Consider the following 15,210-nt stretch of genomic DNA (forward strand, 5'->3'; position numbering starts at 1 on the left):
AAAAAGTGTTTCATGTTATCCACCACATCCACATGTAATGATGTAAGCGCCTCTCAAAAAAATGTCTTACATGCGTTTTTTTTTTTTTTTTTTTTACATCATCGTTAACATGCATTTAAAAACGAAGTTCGAGGATCAACGGATCCATCACACCGCATGTAAGCGCCTCTCAAAGATAATATGCTAATTGCTGCTGAATGAACTTTCCCGCCAACTAAACCTAGGGTCGTATTGTCATATCCAATCTTTGAACAACTAAAGAAAAAAAAAAAGATGAACACCGCCAGTTTCAGCATTAATTAGATGCAATACTGCACCCAATACCAACCTTTGCTATAACGTGCGTTCAACCTGTTACCACTACATGCGGCAACATTAAAATCTGATAGTGATGAATAACGTTAATGGTTTATTGATTTTGGTGATATTCGTCGCTTTCTTCACGTTGTTGTTCTGTCTAACCGGAGCCTCATGGATCATTTGTAAGGCTACAAAATTAAATGAACATATCGCTCTCTCTATTCTTTAGCTATTTGTAAATTGTGTTTATTTTTTACTTTGCTAACACCTAAAATGCATTTGATGTTCCTTTTATTGAGATGTATAGGACAATAAGTACCTTTTTCGCCGGAGAAAATTCAAATGTTGTTGATGATTTCGACAGTGAGAACCAAAAAGTCTGTCGGTATCAAATTAGATATTGAAAAAGGTCATAATATATGAAGTGTGAAGACAAAACAGTTTGAACGTATAAGACATTTCAAAATTGGATATGTAGTAGTTGCTGGATTTGCTTACAACGAAATGTTGAGTTGATTTGGGTCATTACTTTAACACAACAGCTAACGTGCACGGCTTTCTTTTTTTTTTGTGTAAACTTCAAACATCCACCAACGCGTTTACTATTTATTGCATGAAACTATAGCAAGTGTGACAACTCATGACTGATCATGAGAACGAACTTGTGATCAATTGATTAGCCACATATGAGTATATGTGTAGGCTGATTATTCACGTAAGAAAATATTATATTTTACTCTTATCCAGAATATTCAAGTATCTCATACTATCAAAGTTCCAGTATAATGTTTTGACATTTTTGTACCAGAGTTTATAAAAAAAAAATAGATATTCAAAAATAAGTGATACTTGCGATTCTGTTACATTTATATATATATATATAAAAAATATAATGTACATCAGACACTTTTGATGTTATATTTTCAAATTAAACAATACTAAAAAACTGAATTTTTTTTATGAAAACGCTTCTACATATCCATATTTCATATATTTATGGATATATAATTTTTCCTGATCCATTATTTGTATAATTATAATATCTAGTGTTTTCTTTTTCTGTTTTAGATCAGATTTTTTGATATGTAAAGACGACATGAAACAGATATATTAGGATGAATTTTAAGCCGATATTAATGTGTTAAATATTCGTGTAATTTAAGTATTTAGGATCAATCATATATATGTGTCTTTCAAATCAAACCTGAATAGAAGTTTGCGGAAAAAGAAAGCTGATTAGAACAACATTTGGAATCAAATGAAATGACTAACGAAACTAAAGGTCAACGAGAAAAAAGGAAAAGAGAAGAAAAGAAAAAAACAATTTCTTTCTTCGGCTAACCTCACGGTCACGGATACTAAATACAGCTAAGCTAATCCTGATTTACTAGATAAAAATTGGATAATGGTAGAAGTGACATACTGATGTAGCCCAAAAAGGAATTATTATGGTTTGGTTTATTATATCCAGCAAAACCAACAGACCAAAAGACAAACCGAGACCTTTAGATGCAATCTAGTAGACCGGTTTATACAATATATATATATATATATATATATATATATATATTGGCTCCGTTCATTTATTCCAAATTTTAAGTATCTAATATTGTTCAATCAAAATTATTTAGATATTTAATTATGTGATATTTCATATATCTCTTATCTAGTTGGCTCTACGGGTATTAAAATAGATAAAGATATCCTATATTATCTGATACAAAATTAGATAAGAGTAGAGTATAACATTTCTCATGATTAGGTTTTTAACTTATCATATACTACAAGAATCAGCATCGAAAGTCAAACCCAAACAAGTTAAAGTAGACCGGTTAACTCAACCAAAACGGATTCACAAGTTGTATCTATCTAGACAATTACAAGTTTCACTCGAATACGGTTTTGATTCAGTGTAGGGACCACCACCTTCAAAGTTACCAAAGTGGAATAAACAACTAAAGACTCCATTGGAGATGCTTAAGCACCATTTAAGCATCCACTACCCCTATGTCAAAATAAAAAAAAAAACAGAAAAAAAGAATTTGATAAAAGATGATGTTGATGAATCACATACACTTTAATGAATAACATATGCCTTAGTCGGCCAACAAAATAAAAATATTAATAAAGTACAATTACGATAGAATTGTTATATGCAATTGAAAAAACAAATACGTATATATGTTTTTTCGATTAAAAAACAAAACAAAAAAAAAACAAAGAGAAACGTGACACAAAAGAAAAGATGGGAAGCTGACCTCTGGCTTTCCTCATCCTCCTCCATTAATCAAGGAATATATATAAATGAGCCTTTTTTAACTCAGTCCTCTAATGGACAACCCCCCAAGATAAAGCAAAAAAGCATATCTATATTTCAAACAAAAACACTTCTTCTCAAATACTCCAAACATTAAAAACCTTTTAACAAAACTATCTCTGTTTTTTTTTTTTTTTTTGTAAAAGATAACGATGTCGGAGAATTCAAGAAACTTGGAAGCTGGTTTGTTACTTAGGAAGAATCAAAACGACATCAACGAGTGTCGTATCACTCTTGTTGTGCTCTTCAGCACTTTCGTTTCTGTTTGTGGTTCTTTCTGCTTCGGTTGTGCCGTGAGTCATCATCATCTTCATCAATTCTCAAATCTTTTTTGTCTTTTTTTCTTTCTTGGATATGATCAAAACGACATAATTATATCCAAAAGTTATGTGAATTATTTATGTGTATGCTGAATCTGATATAAGAATATTTTGTTCTTTTCTTTGGTATTTTACAGGCAGGTTATTCATCAGTTGCTCAGACAGGGATCGAAAATGATTTAGGCCTCTCTGTTGCACAAGTAAAATGCAACCATTTTTATATGATTCTTCCTTCATTCTTGCCAACTTTGGTCTAAAATTGCTCTGTTTTTCTACTACTTCAGTACTCCATGTTTGGTTCTATCATGACTTTTGGAGGAATGATTGGTGCCATCTTCAGCGGGAAGGTCGCAGATCTCATGGGTCGAAAAGGGGTAATTTTGTCTTAACAAAAACTCTACAATTTTGACATATATTTACATATGTTTGATGATTGTTCTCTTGAACAGACAATGTGGTTTGCTCAAGTTTTTTGCATCCTCGGCTGGCTTGCAGTAGCATTCGCGCCGAACTCCATGTGGCTTGATGTTGGAAGACTATCCACAGGGTTTGCAGTTGGTTTGTTAAGCTACGTGGTAATTATAAATCTTTTACTTTTTTTTTTTTAACTTTTAACTCTCTACATATAGATTTTTCTTGTTTATTATAGGTTTTACTGACTGTTAATAACTCTGTTGCATTCAGATACCTGTTTATATCGCAGAAATAACACCAAAACATGTCCGAGGAGCGTTTGTATTTGCTAATCAGGTAATTAAAGAATAAACACGAAATAAATTTATTTAACCATAAAAGATAATATCGTATACTAATAATACATTCTTAATTTTTTTTAAAACGTCGTCGTTACAGCTGATGCAGAGTTGTGGGTTGTCTTTATACTACGTCATTGGAACTTTTATTCATTGGCGTAAATTGGCGTTAATCGGTAAGCTTTCATTGCCTTTTACTTCTTTTTGATGTAATTTCTCAAGCCAGAGAGTGATTTAAAGTTTATTGGTTTCTGTCTCAGGTCTCATTCCATGTGTTTTTCAAGTTGTGACTTTGTTCTTCATTCCAGAGTCCCCTAGACTACTGGTATGTTTTACCCTTTTGAATTTTGAAAAAAGTTTTGATATCGTTTATAGAAAAAGTGATGTTTCAATATGGTTTGTAATGGTTTATAGGGAAAATGGGGACGAGAAAAAGAATGTAAAGCTTCATTACAACTTCTCCGTGGAGAAGATGCAGATATTTCTGAAGAAGCCAACACTATCAGAGTATTGCAACTTTTCATAAATCTCTCTGTTAAAATTTTGTTGTGTTTTTCAACAAAACGTGACTAATGACCAAATCATTGGAATATAGGAAACAATTATTTTGTTTGATGAAGGACCAAAATCCCGGGTTATGGATTTGTTTCAGAGAAGATATGCTCCATCTGTTGTTGTAAGATTATTTTAGAAAACGTCTTGTCTCAAAAAAAAACATGTTGATTGATCTCTTTGTACCGTTACTTACTCTTTTTTTTTTTTTTTTTTTTTTGACATTTTGTTCAGATTGGTGTGGGGCTAATGCTTCTCCAACAACTCTCTGGAAGCTCAGGACTTATGTATTATGTCGGTAGCGTATTTGACAAAGGAGGTAATATAGAAAGAAAGAAAGAAAAAACTCTGTTTCACATGTTACGATAATGGACTGTCTTCATTTGGATTAACAATTTTTTTTAATTACTCATGGCAGGATTTTCGAGCAGTATTGGCTCAATGATTCTTGCAGTGATCATGGTATGTCTTTGCACACATACTTTCATTTTTTCGGTAAAAAAAATCTTGCTAAGGAGTAGTACACTTACGCTCATGTGTTCTGTTTTTGTAGATACCAAAAGCTCTATTGGGTTTGATTTTGGTTGAGAAAATGGGACGGAGGCCGCTTTTATTGGTAAATATGTTATCTCTTTTGGTCAAATATCAAACGTACCAAATAAATTTAGTATCTCTTCTAACAGATGAATGATCTTTTATGATTACAGGCTTCTAATGGTGGAATGTGTTTTTTCAGCTTGCTCCTCAGTTTTACCTTCTGTTTTCGGGTAATTAACATAAAAAAAAAAATCTTATAATCAAAGAGATTTTACAAACTTTGGTTACAGTTTCCGGAATTTATTCGTTATACTTATTTTTCCTATTTCTCGTTCTTGGACAGTCATATGGCATACTTGATGAGCTAACTCCGATTTTCACATGTATTGGTGTAGTGGTAAGTATTAAATTCATTTTTTTCAAAATAAATCAAGAATACTAAAAGCAATGCTCTTGCGTAAATTGATCTGACTTCTTACATCATATATTATAGGGTTTCATCTCTGCATTTGCCGTAGGCATGGGAGGCTTACCATGGATCATCATGTCTGAGGTAAACCAACATATATTATCTTTAACTCCTCAAAAACCCACATGTATAACATTTTTAAAAAAAATTTTTCATAACTAAAAAAGTTACATTTTGATATTACAGATATTCCCAATGAATGTTAAAGTTTCTGCTGGGACTCTGGTTACTTTGGCCAACTGGTCCTTTGGTTGGATTGTAGCTTTCGCCTACAACTTCATGCTAGAATGGAACGCTTCAGGTAACATATACAAATACTATATGGTCATTATAATTCTCGAATATTAAAAGACCCATTATCTGATTTCTGAAAGTATAATCTATTTCAGGAACGTTCTTGATCTTCTTTGCTGTATGTGGTGGGGGTGTAGCCTTTATTTACGCTATGGTACCCGAAACTAAAGGAAGAACATTGGAAGATGTACAAGCTTCTCTCACAGATTTTCTACAATGAGATTGAGTTTCACCCTGTTCATAATTATTATTCTTTTTTTGGATTACAAGTGGATGGAGGTTTATAGTTTATTTTTGTTGTAATTGTTACCTCAATTGATGCGATAGAGAAAAGAGATCCCTTTAACATAAGGTTTAGATATCTCTCTTTCTCTCTCTCTTCAGTTTCTAAAAGTTATTCCCACTTAATGTACAGTAATGTTACACAAAAGAGAAGTTATAAAATTGTTTTTAAGTTACTCTTTCTTTTTGCTTCCACTGTAATTTTCACATTTCAATAGAGTTTCACTTCTTATGACAAAAGAAAACAAAGAGTTTCACTTCTAGACTAGTAGTACAGTACTATGAAACCTGTCCACCCACGGTCTCTATTTCTAGAAAATTCTTCTGGATTCATTTGTTTTGTATGTTTTCCATACTTCCATATTCCTGGCCACATTCATATACTATAGTTGAATTGATCTGTGAGATATTTCTTTCCTTTTAAAATAAGAATTCGTGCTTAGTTTGATTTTCTCGACAGATTGCGAGGATAAATACAGAGTAAACACTATACCGGATAGTGACACGGCAACAATATTAGCATATATACTTGTACTAGGTCAATTTTTGTTGTTTCCTCTCTAAAATTAATAGAAACAAGTTATTTCCTTTTATGGTTTCTTGTTTTTTCCTTTTATTTTCGAAAATGAGGTCAACATCGCAATTTAGCTATCAGTGTGCGGTGTGGTGTGCCAACCGTATTCTAATTTGCATAAATCAAAAGATCAATCCTTTTAATTTAAAACACCTTTTTACATAATTATCTTGACTATTTTTTTATTAGTTACAGTTACTATTCCCATCAAACATGTAATCCTAGTTGACAACTTGCGCGTGTCGGACGACATGATTTGAGAAACGGAACCCACTTTCGAAAGTTGTATTTTTAATTAATCAGAAAGGAACAAAGAGAGCATGTGGGAATTGATCTCATGATTTACCTTTTTTCCATGCTCTCGTCGATTTGGTAAATTTTTTAATTAGAAAGCTGTTCTAGAAATCGCTAATCGGCTAGTTTATATATTAGTAGGTTACTAATTTGTTAACTAGACGATCCTTATTTTCATTTGTAAACACTTCACAGTAGATGAGATGATACAAATGAGTTTAAACCTGAAAACATTTGTCACTACATTCACTATTTTTATTTTATAATCACATTCCATTATGTTAATTCTGTTTTTTAAGGAGCAAAGAGAAGATTAAAACCGAGTAAAAATGCGTCATGATATGAACCAACGAAAGTAATTAATGGAGATAAACTTCAATTGATGACGAAAATCATGGCAAGAAAAGCAAAAAGAAGCTATGATTGAAGAAGCATATGCGATTGTATAGTGTGAAATGAGTTTTATTTTGTCAATATTATGCACTATATGGGATTGCGACACTAACACACATATCACTAAACTATACATTCTGGTGAGTGTATGAAATTAGCCATGATTATTGATTAGGTTTTGATTCAATGACTTCAACAAAACATATTGGGCCTACAAAATGTTTGGGCTTGGAAGTCCAATTCGTTTAGAAGATATTTGGTAAGATAATGTGGGAAAGAAAAGTAGGACATAAAATTCCGTCATATATACTCCTTCTATTTCGTAAAGATTAATGTTTAAAAGTTTTTACACATTTTAAGAAAACAATGATTACTGAGTATAAATATATTTTTTTTGACTAAAGATATATTATTTAATTTTAAACCAATAACAATTCAAAATTTTGAATATTTTCAACGATTACTTCTTGAAGTTTACAAAACATCAATCTTTGTGGGACAAAAGAATATCCCAAAACATCAATCTTTATGAGACAAAGGAAGTATATACGAAATGATAGAAAAGCCCAAAAGATAATTTTGTCAATGGTCTCCGCTGGTTCCAAAGGCCGGTCACTTGAAGAAATACAAGCATTGCTCAACAGCTCTGTGCAATAATTTAATTTTTATTGGTGTGAGTTTGAATGCGTAATGGAAACAGAGTGGGATCATAAAACCCAAAAGCAGTCGTTATGTTGAGAAAGTGGTCTCATATGGTGGGCTCTGAATTTGTACAATACATATTAATAAGCATCTCTCTCCACCATAATTTCTAATCTAATCTAAACGACCAAAAAAAGATATTCTAGATATTGATTTTACTTATTGTACAAACTATTTCCTTATATGTTTAGAAAAGTTACATTATATTGTGTTAGCAATATGTTAAATCTAATCAATATATATATGTAGGCTAATCACATAAAACCCTTAAAAAGTTTTTGAAGGCGTCAAAGTTAAACATAAAACCCTTAAAATTTCTCCGACGGCAAATTAAAAACGTGACGGCGGTGTTAGATGACGACTATACTCGGCGGCGTAATCGTTTTATCGGTAAAGTTGTCGAATACGACGAATAGCTTTACGCCGTCGTCTTCGAAGCGGAAGCGTTACGCGGAAGATGTTAGAGAAAGTGGCGAGGGAAGGGATGAAAAGAGCAATACCGGAAACAGCTTGTTCGATATATATGGACCCGAAGCGAAAGCAGAACTCGATTTCAAGAGCCCTGAAACAACATTGAACTTACAAGATGTTCAGGGACTTGTGACATGGGTTCTTGCATAAGGTTATATGCCATTGCCCTCGTGGGTGTATATTAAGAACAAGCCTCTCATTCCAAAGGTTGTAATGCTTTACCTTCCTGGGTTGGATGCAGCTTTATACTTATCACAGTCTAAGACCATCATTAGTAATGGGTACTCAAGAGAGTACTCTTGGATTTGGGTCCCAATATATTAATAAACAACCCATATATGGGTCCATAAAGGAAGAACCGATATTGTCGGAAGGATTGAGAGCAACCCATTAGGAACGCTACGTGGCGGCTCCTGAATGGTTGTCTCTAAAAATATAAAACCCTTTTTTTTGTTCTTCATTTTATTTTCCATTTCTTCGTTTACGTCTCTCTCTCTTCTCTCTCGAAAACTCCGGCGAGAGAAAACGCGATTCGTATGTGATCGGAAAAATCAATGGATTCACGTTGAATCCATTGAATTTTCTTGCTTAAAATGGTTGGTTGATGGTCACCCAGAGGCTTTTGGCTTCCAGATCGGTGTCTTTTGGCTTCCAGACCGGTTGGGTGTTAAAGTCAAATCGGCGGAGGTTTCGTTTGTCGGGACAACAACGGCGGAGGTTCCATTTGGTGGGACAATGACGGGAGAGGTTTCTTCTGGTGGCGTACAGCGAACGGCGAGGACCACTGGCTAAGGAATCGCAAAGAGAAGGTTGGTCTTTTCATTTTCCGATTTATTGCATGTTATGTTGATTCATATCGGGTGGTCTTTAGCTGTTAGGGTTTCGGATTAATTAGATTGATTGTTAGAATGGTGAATGTTTTTTGTCGATTTGACTTATTAGGACTAGATTGTGAGATTTGTTTGATGTTCAATTGATTTTGAGATTTGTTTGATTGTTTTTATGAGATTAGATTAGATTGTGAGATTTGTTTGATGTTCAATTGATTAGATATGTTTATATTTCTTGTTATAGTTTGTAGAGTGAAGCCGTTTGTTGTTCTTACTTAAGGGTAGAATGTTTTAGTTTTATCTTTTGTATAAGTAGTTGTGTGATTAATATTGACTCTTTTGTCATGTTTTGTGCGAGGTTAAATGGTAAAGAGTGGTATTCATGAAGTGGACACAACGCTTGGATTCTCTTATTTGAAAGGTATGGAATCCGATTCTTTCAAATGTTGTTGTTAGATTTGGTTTAAGTTTCCGTTTTGAGATGAGTTTGTCTGTTAGATTTTGTTTGTCTTTCAAATGTTGCTTCATTGTTTGATTGTTTGATGTTTTGTATAAACAATTGTGTGAAAAGTTTGGTTTTATTGCTTTCATAAGTGATGAAACCGTGTGTTGTTGTTTTATTTCCTCAAGTGTTTAAGTCTTTTTCGAAATCCGTTTGTCTTTTATTTTTCCTAAATGGTTCAAGTATTGATCAATTGTTTAAGTCTTGTTCAATTGTTTGAGTCGAGTGAGTCATTGATGATTGAGTTTGTTTGTTGGTTGTATTAAATACGGTTAGTCGAGTGATAAGGCAGATACTTGTCAAGTCATTCATTGATGAATGCTTCAACATCAAACTTATTGTTTGATGTCTTAGGGTTTGTAGGTTGTTTTAATGTGATTGTTGTGTGGTTGTTGTAGTGTAGGTAAAAACTTAATTTTAAAAATTAAATCCACTTGGTTTATAAGTAAACTTCAACTTACCAACTAACCTAAACCATTAACTTTTTCTCTAAAAACCCTTTTCGTTTGACATCATCTTTCACTAACACAAGCAATGGATCCTAGAAACCTAAATCGTTTTCCACAGACATGTTTTGTTGATCTTATGAATTCTCAACAAGACTCAAACGGTTCTGATAATCCTATTCTTCCAAACACATCTTCTTCTCAGCCTGTCCACTACAAAGCAAACGCTGGCTCATCTGGTTCAATAGCAAGAGGGCCTTCACAATGTAAGGCTAGGTGGAACAAGATAAATCACTCGGTCAATAAGTTTGTAGGGTGTTACGCACAAGCGAGAGTTCAAGGAGAAAGAATGGAGAATCATAAGATGATGTATTGAGCATGGCGTATGAGCTTTTCAAGAACGACATGGACAAGCCATTTCTGCTAGGACATTGTTGGAGGGAATTGAAGCATGATCAGAAATATTGAAGCATGATCAGAAATGGATCACGGAGGAGTGTAGCCATAAGCGGAGTAAACTCGCTTCAAAAGGAGCATACTCACCCGGAGAGTGCAATGATGGAGCTGAGATGAGGCCTCCAGGGGTTAAAGCTACTAAGAAAAAAGGGAAGAAACCGACTGTGATTGTTGATGTGGAGGATGGTTCTGTGGCTAAGTTAGATAGGATCATAGCAATGAAGGAACAAGAACAAGCCGCTAAGGAGAGACACGCTAAAATGAGATTGCTAGACAGCCTTATTAACAAGGGTGAACTAACACCCGATAAAGTTACACTTAGGGACAAACTCGTATACCAGATGGTGACAAACATCTAGGTCTTGTTCTTTTGTTAATTCTGTTAGATTGTATGTCACTTGTTGTGTTGTTCTTTTGTTTGAGCATTTACTAATTATACATTGGTGTTTTATTCGTTTGTTTCAGGTTCTTCAGGACAAATAATAAGCTGTCTCGTTGTCACGGGGAAGGAAACAAGTGGCGAGTACAATCAGGACAGTGTTTAACCCGTGTGTTGTTCAGGTGTTTTTCTGGTCACATGTTGCTTATGTTTTGGTATGTAGTGTCACGAAGTGTTTTTTATGGGTAGACTTTTGGTTTTTGTCCAACCCGTGAATGGGTTTTGTTATCATGTACTTCAGCCCGTGAATGGGTTTTGCTTTCTTGAGTCGTGTATGTTGTCTTTGGTCTATATAAGGCAGCAGTTTAATATTTCTCTTATCATTTCTCTTCTTATATCATTTCTGAAGAAAGATACCCGATTCTTCTTTTATCATTTCTCTTCTCTCCATTGCTTGTTGTTTAATATTCAACAAAAAACCCAAAGTGTCATACGCCAAAACAAAAACCATTTCATTTCAACAAAAACCAAAATCCATAAACCCTTACAACAAAAACCAAAATCCATATCAAGATAAACCAAACTTCTCCTAAAAAATGTCTAATTGGAGTTCTGATCAAGAAATTGAAGAAATGGTAGAGGAGGAGGTTGATAGTTTAGTGGATGAGATTCAATACCAGGACACTCACTCGACAGTACACATTAATAGAGACCGCTATGAAGGCCACACTCGGTTATGGAATGATTATTTTAGTGATAATCCAACTTACACTCAAGCTATGTTCCGCCGTCGCTTTAGAATGAACAAACCATTGTTCCTTCGTATTGTTAATACTATTGAGAATGGAGTCCCATACTTTAGACAAAGGTGAGATGCTTTTGGAAGGCTCGGTCTTTCTGCACTTCAAAAATGTACGTCAGCTATCCGTATGATGGCATACGGATGTGCGGAAGATGCGATGGATGAATATTTACGACTCGCTGAAACGACCTCCCACAAATGCCTTCTCCATTTTGTTGAAGGAGTTATAAATCTGTTTGGAGACGAGTATCTTAGAAGACCTACAGCGGAAGACCTCCAACGATTGATGAATATTGGAGAACATCGTGGTTTCCCCGGAATGGTAGGGAGCATAGATTGTATGCATTGGGAGTGGAAAAATTGTTCCACTGCGTGGAAAGGACAATATTCACGTGGATCTGGAAAACCGACAATCGTACTAGAGGCTGTGGCATCACAAGATTTATGGATTTGGCACGCATTTTTCGGACCACTAGGTACGTTAAATGATATCAATGTTTTGGACCGCTCACCAGTGTTTGATGATGTCCTAGAGGGCCGAGCTCCGAGAGTTACATACGTTGTCAATGGACGGCAATACAATATGGCGTACTACCTCACATACAGTATCTATCCAAAATGGGCTACTTTCATCCAATCCATTACACTTCCACGTGGCCGAAAATCAAAACTCTTTGCTCAAAATCAAGAAGCATGTCGTAAAGATGTAGAGCGTGCATTTGGAGTCTTGCAAGCAAGATTTGCAATCGTGAAAAATTCCGCACTTTTTTGGGATATAGGAAAAATAGAAAAAATAATGAGAGCATGTATCATCTTGCATAACATGATAGTGGAAGACGAACGACATGAATACAATTTCTACTATCCAACAGAGTTCTATCACGGAGAAGGAAGCGGAACTTCTCACGTCGATTTATCGTATTCTACAGATATGCCAACAACTATAAATAATATGATGGGCATTCAAAATAACGTTCATGATATACAAATGCATGATCGTTTGGAAAAAGACTTGATTGAGCATATCTGGCAAAAATTTGGGACAACCGCACAATAAATCTTATTCTGAATTTTGTTTAAAATGTTTAAATTTTGTAAAATATGTGAACTATTTTAAATTTTGTATAATATGTTTAATATTCCAAAGTTTGTTAAATATGTTTAAGATTCTATAGTTTTATGTAATATAAAAAGTTTAATAATTGTTTTGTCATTTTATATTATTAAAGTTGATAATTACTAAACACAAATTAAAAATTATTATTTTAAAGATTAAGCAACCTTCTTTAGTTCTCTAATAAAAGATTGATTTTGCAAAGATTGATTTTGCAACCTTTGTAAACTCTTTTCCTCCGGTTTGGGCAACCAATCTTGGAGTTATTTTTTAATTTGATTAATGTTTGGTTGAAAAAAAAAAAAAAAAAAAAAAAAATACTCTTAGGATTGCTTTACTTAAATTAGTATTAAATATATGTTTAATTAATTTGAGAGTAACTTAGAGAGGACTCCTTACTAATGATGCTCTAAAGCACTTGCTAGTTTGAAATCGTGTTGTGGCAATCCTATAACACTTTTAGCTTTGAGGTCTGAAGTTGATGACATGAGGACAATTGATACAATCCTTACTTGCAAGGTTAAAAAAAAGAAAACTGTTACGAGTTCAGTGGAACCACCTCCCCTTATTGTATCTAGCCCAGAAGCATGCAATCTGATGGGGAAATCGTTCACTGAGATCATAAAAGACATACCATTCCCTGTTGCATACTATACTCTAAGTCGAAAGGAAATGGAACAAAATGGATACACTTTTGAACAATATGAGTTTACCCCTACACTTCCTGCACCACCAGGATCATCTCCCCATGAAATTGTGGCTCTTGATTGCCAGATGTGTATTACAAAGGAGGGTTTGGAGTTAACAAGAGTGACACTGGTCGATATCCAAGGACAGGTTCTATTAGATAAATTAGTCATGCCAACAAATCCAATTACTGATTATAACACAAGGTATAGTGGAATAACAGCTATGATGATGGAAGGAGTTACAACAACTCTTAAAGATATTCAGCAAGAGTTCTTAAATCTGGTTTTCAAAGAGACCATATTAGTCGGACACTCCTTGGAAAATGACTTGTTTTCTTTGAAGATCTCTCATAATCTGGTGATTGACACTGCAGTACTATACAAGCATCCACATGGTCCATCTTATAAAACTAAACGTCGAATTCTAGCAAAAAAGTTTCTTGCTAGAGAGATACAGCTGTCTGAATCTGGACATGACAGCGTAGAGGATGCAAAAGCAGCCATGGATTTGGCACTATTGAAGATAAAACATGGACCTGATTTTGGCTCACCACCGGACGTGAGAAGAAAAAAGAACCTACTCGCCATTTTGAATGAGAGCGGGAAATCTACTTCTATGATTGACAATATCAACATTGTGAAGCGATATGCTTCTGAGTCATCCAATTCAGTTCCAGTTTCTTCTGACGACGAAGCACTTTCAAAGGCCATGAAGGAGGTAAAGAACAAGCGGTCACAGTTCGTTTGGACACAGTTCTCAGAATTGAATACACATTTCCAGAGCAGAGCGGATGATCCGCAGAAACGAAATTTCAGAATAGCGGAGATGATCTCATTGCTTACATGTAAGAACAACACGAGCCTCAAGGAAAAAAACAATGTTTCACTTGAAACGAAGGAAATCTTAAAGAAAATGAACGAGAGAGTCCAATCCCTTTACGACGCATTACCCACCAATGCGATGTTTATAGTTTGCACCGGACACGGAGACACATCCTTTGTAGACAGAGTGAGGAAAATGCTTAAAGATGAGAATGGCATCGGGTATGACCGTGAGAAAGTTGTCAAGTATCTTGAAGAGCTTCAAGCACAAGCCGAAGTAGCTCTCTGTTTTGTTGGTATCAGAGATCTTGTGTGATCTTTCCGTGATCATGGAGAAACTCATCGACGATGAAGTTGCTGATGACGACGATGATATTTTTTACATAATTAAAACACCTTTTTACATGCCTATAAGAGATTTCTGTACGCAGTCTGTGGGCCGTTGTGATTCGGAATTATAGTTAGAAAAGCTTATTTACTTAAATTTACTTCTGGGGCCTAAAGTTGATGCATTAGTTCGGTTTGGATTGAGTTCGTTTCGATTTATTCGATTTTGGTAAAACTCTTACCAAACTCAACCAAAATTAGTTTGATTTGTTTTGTGTTGGGATCGATTTATGTTTGGTTCCGTATTAGTTCGGTTTAAAAATCAATTTATGTAACAAAATAAAATTGATTATGGTTTTATACAAATAATTAATCAAAGAAATTAGAAAATCTAGAAAAATAAAATTAAATACCTAATTTATATTTATATTAAACATAATTAAATCTATATTTATATTTGTAATTTTATTAGAAAAATTAAAATAAAGTAAATAGAAACCAAATGACAGTAATAGCTAAGATCACATATTTATAATTTTAAATAATATTATTAATTAATCATATATATAAAAGTAAGTTTTCACTC

At 34.1% G+C, this 15,210-nt stretch overlaps 2 protein-coding genes and 1 pseudogene across 2 annotated transcripts; all 3 read left to right on the forward strand.

Annotated features, from left to right (window-relative positions):
- Positions 1–2,402: 2,402 nt before the first annotated feature.
- On the forward strand, positions 2,403–5,999 carry LOC104767177 (sugar transporter ESL1). Its single transcript, XM_010491217.2, has 17 exons — positions 2,403–2,910; positions 3,075–3,137; positions 3,222–3,311; positions 3,387–3,512; positions 3,622–3,687; positions 3,790–3,865; positions 3,950–4,014; positions 4,104–4,196; positions 4,285–4,365; positions 4,476–4,560; positions 4,660–4,703; positions 4,795–4,857; positions 4,949–5,008; positions 5,122–5,175; positions 5,272–5,331; positions 5,434–5,548; positions 5,637–5,999. The coding sequence occupies exons 1-17, from the start codon at positions 2,770–2,772 to the stop codon at positions 5,759–5,761; spliced, it is 1,407 nt and encodes a 468-aa protein (XP_010489519.1). The 5' UTR covers positions 2,403–2,769; the 3' UTR covers positions 5,762–5,999.
- A 5,803-nt stretch (positions 6,000–11,802) lies between these two features.
- LOC147946546 (uncharacterized) lies at positions 11,803–12,729 on the forward strand. The gene is made up of 2 exons (XM_087496983.1): positions 11,803–12,370; positions 12,503–12,729. Exons 1-2 carry the CDS (start codon positions 11,803–11,805, stop codon positions 12,727–12,729), a joined length of 795 nt encoding a protein of 264 aa, XP_087353109.1.
- Positions 12,730–13,272: 543 nt separating this feature from the next.
- On the forward strand, positions 13,273–14,613 carry LOC104778634 (small RNA degrading nuclease 5 pseudogene; annotated as a pseudogene).
- The last annotated feature ends 597 nt before the right edge of the window (positions 14,614–15,210 follow it).

Source organism: Camelina sativa, chromosome 3 (genome assembly GCF_030686135.1).
Source record: "Camelina sativa cultivar CO46 ecotype springtype chromosome 3, ASM3068613v1".
In the NCBI taxonomy this organism is placed as follows: domain Eukaryota; kingdom Viridiplantae; phylum Streptophyta; class Magnoliopsida; order Brassicales; family Brassicaceae; genus Camelina; species Camelina sativa.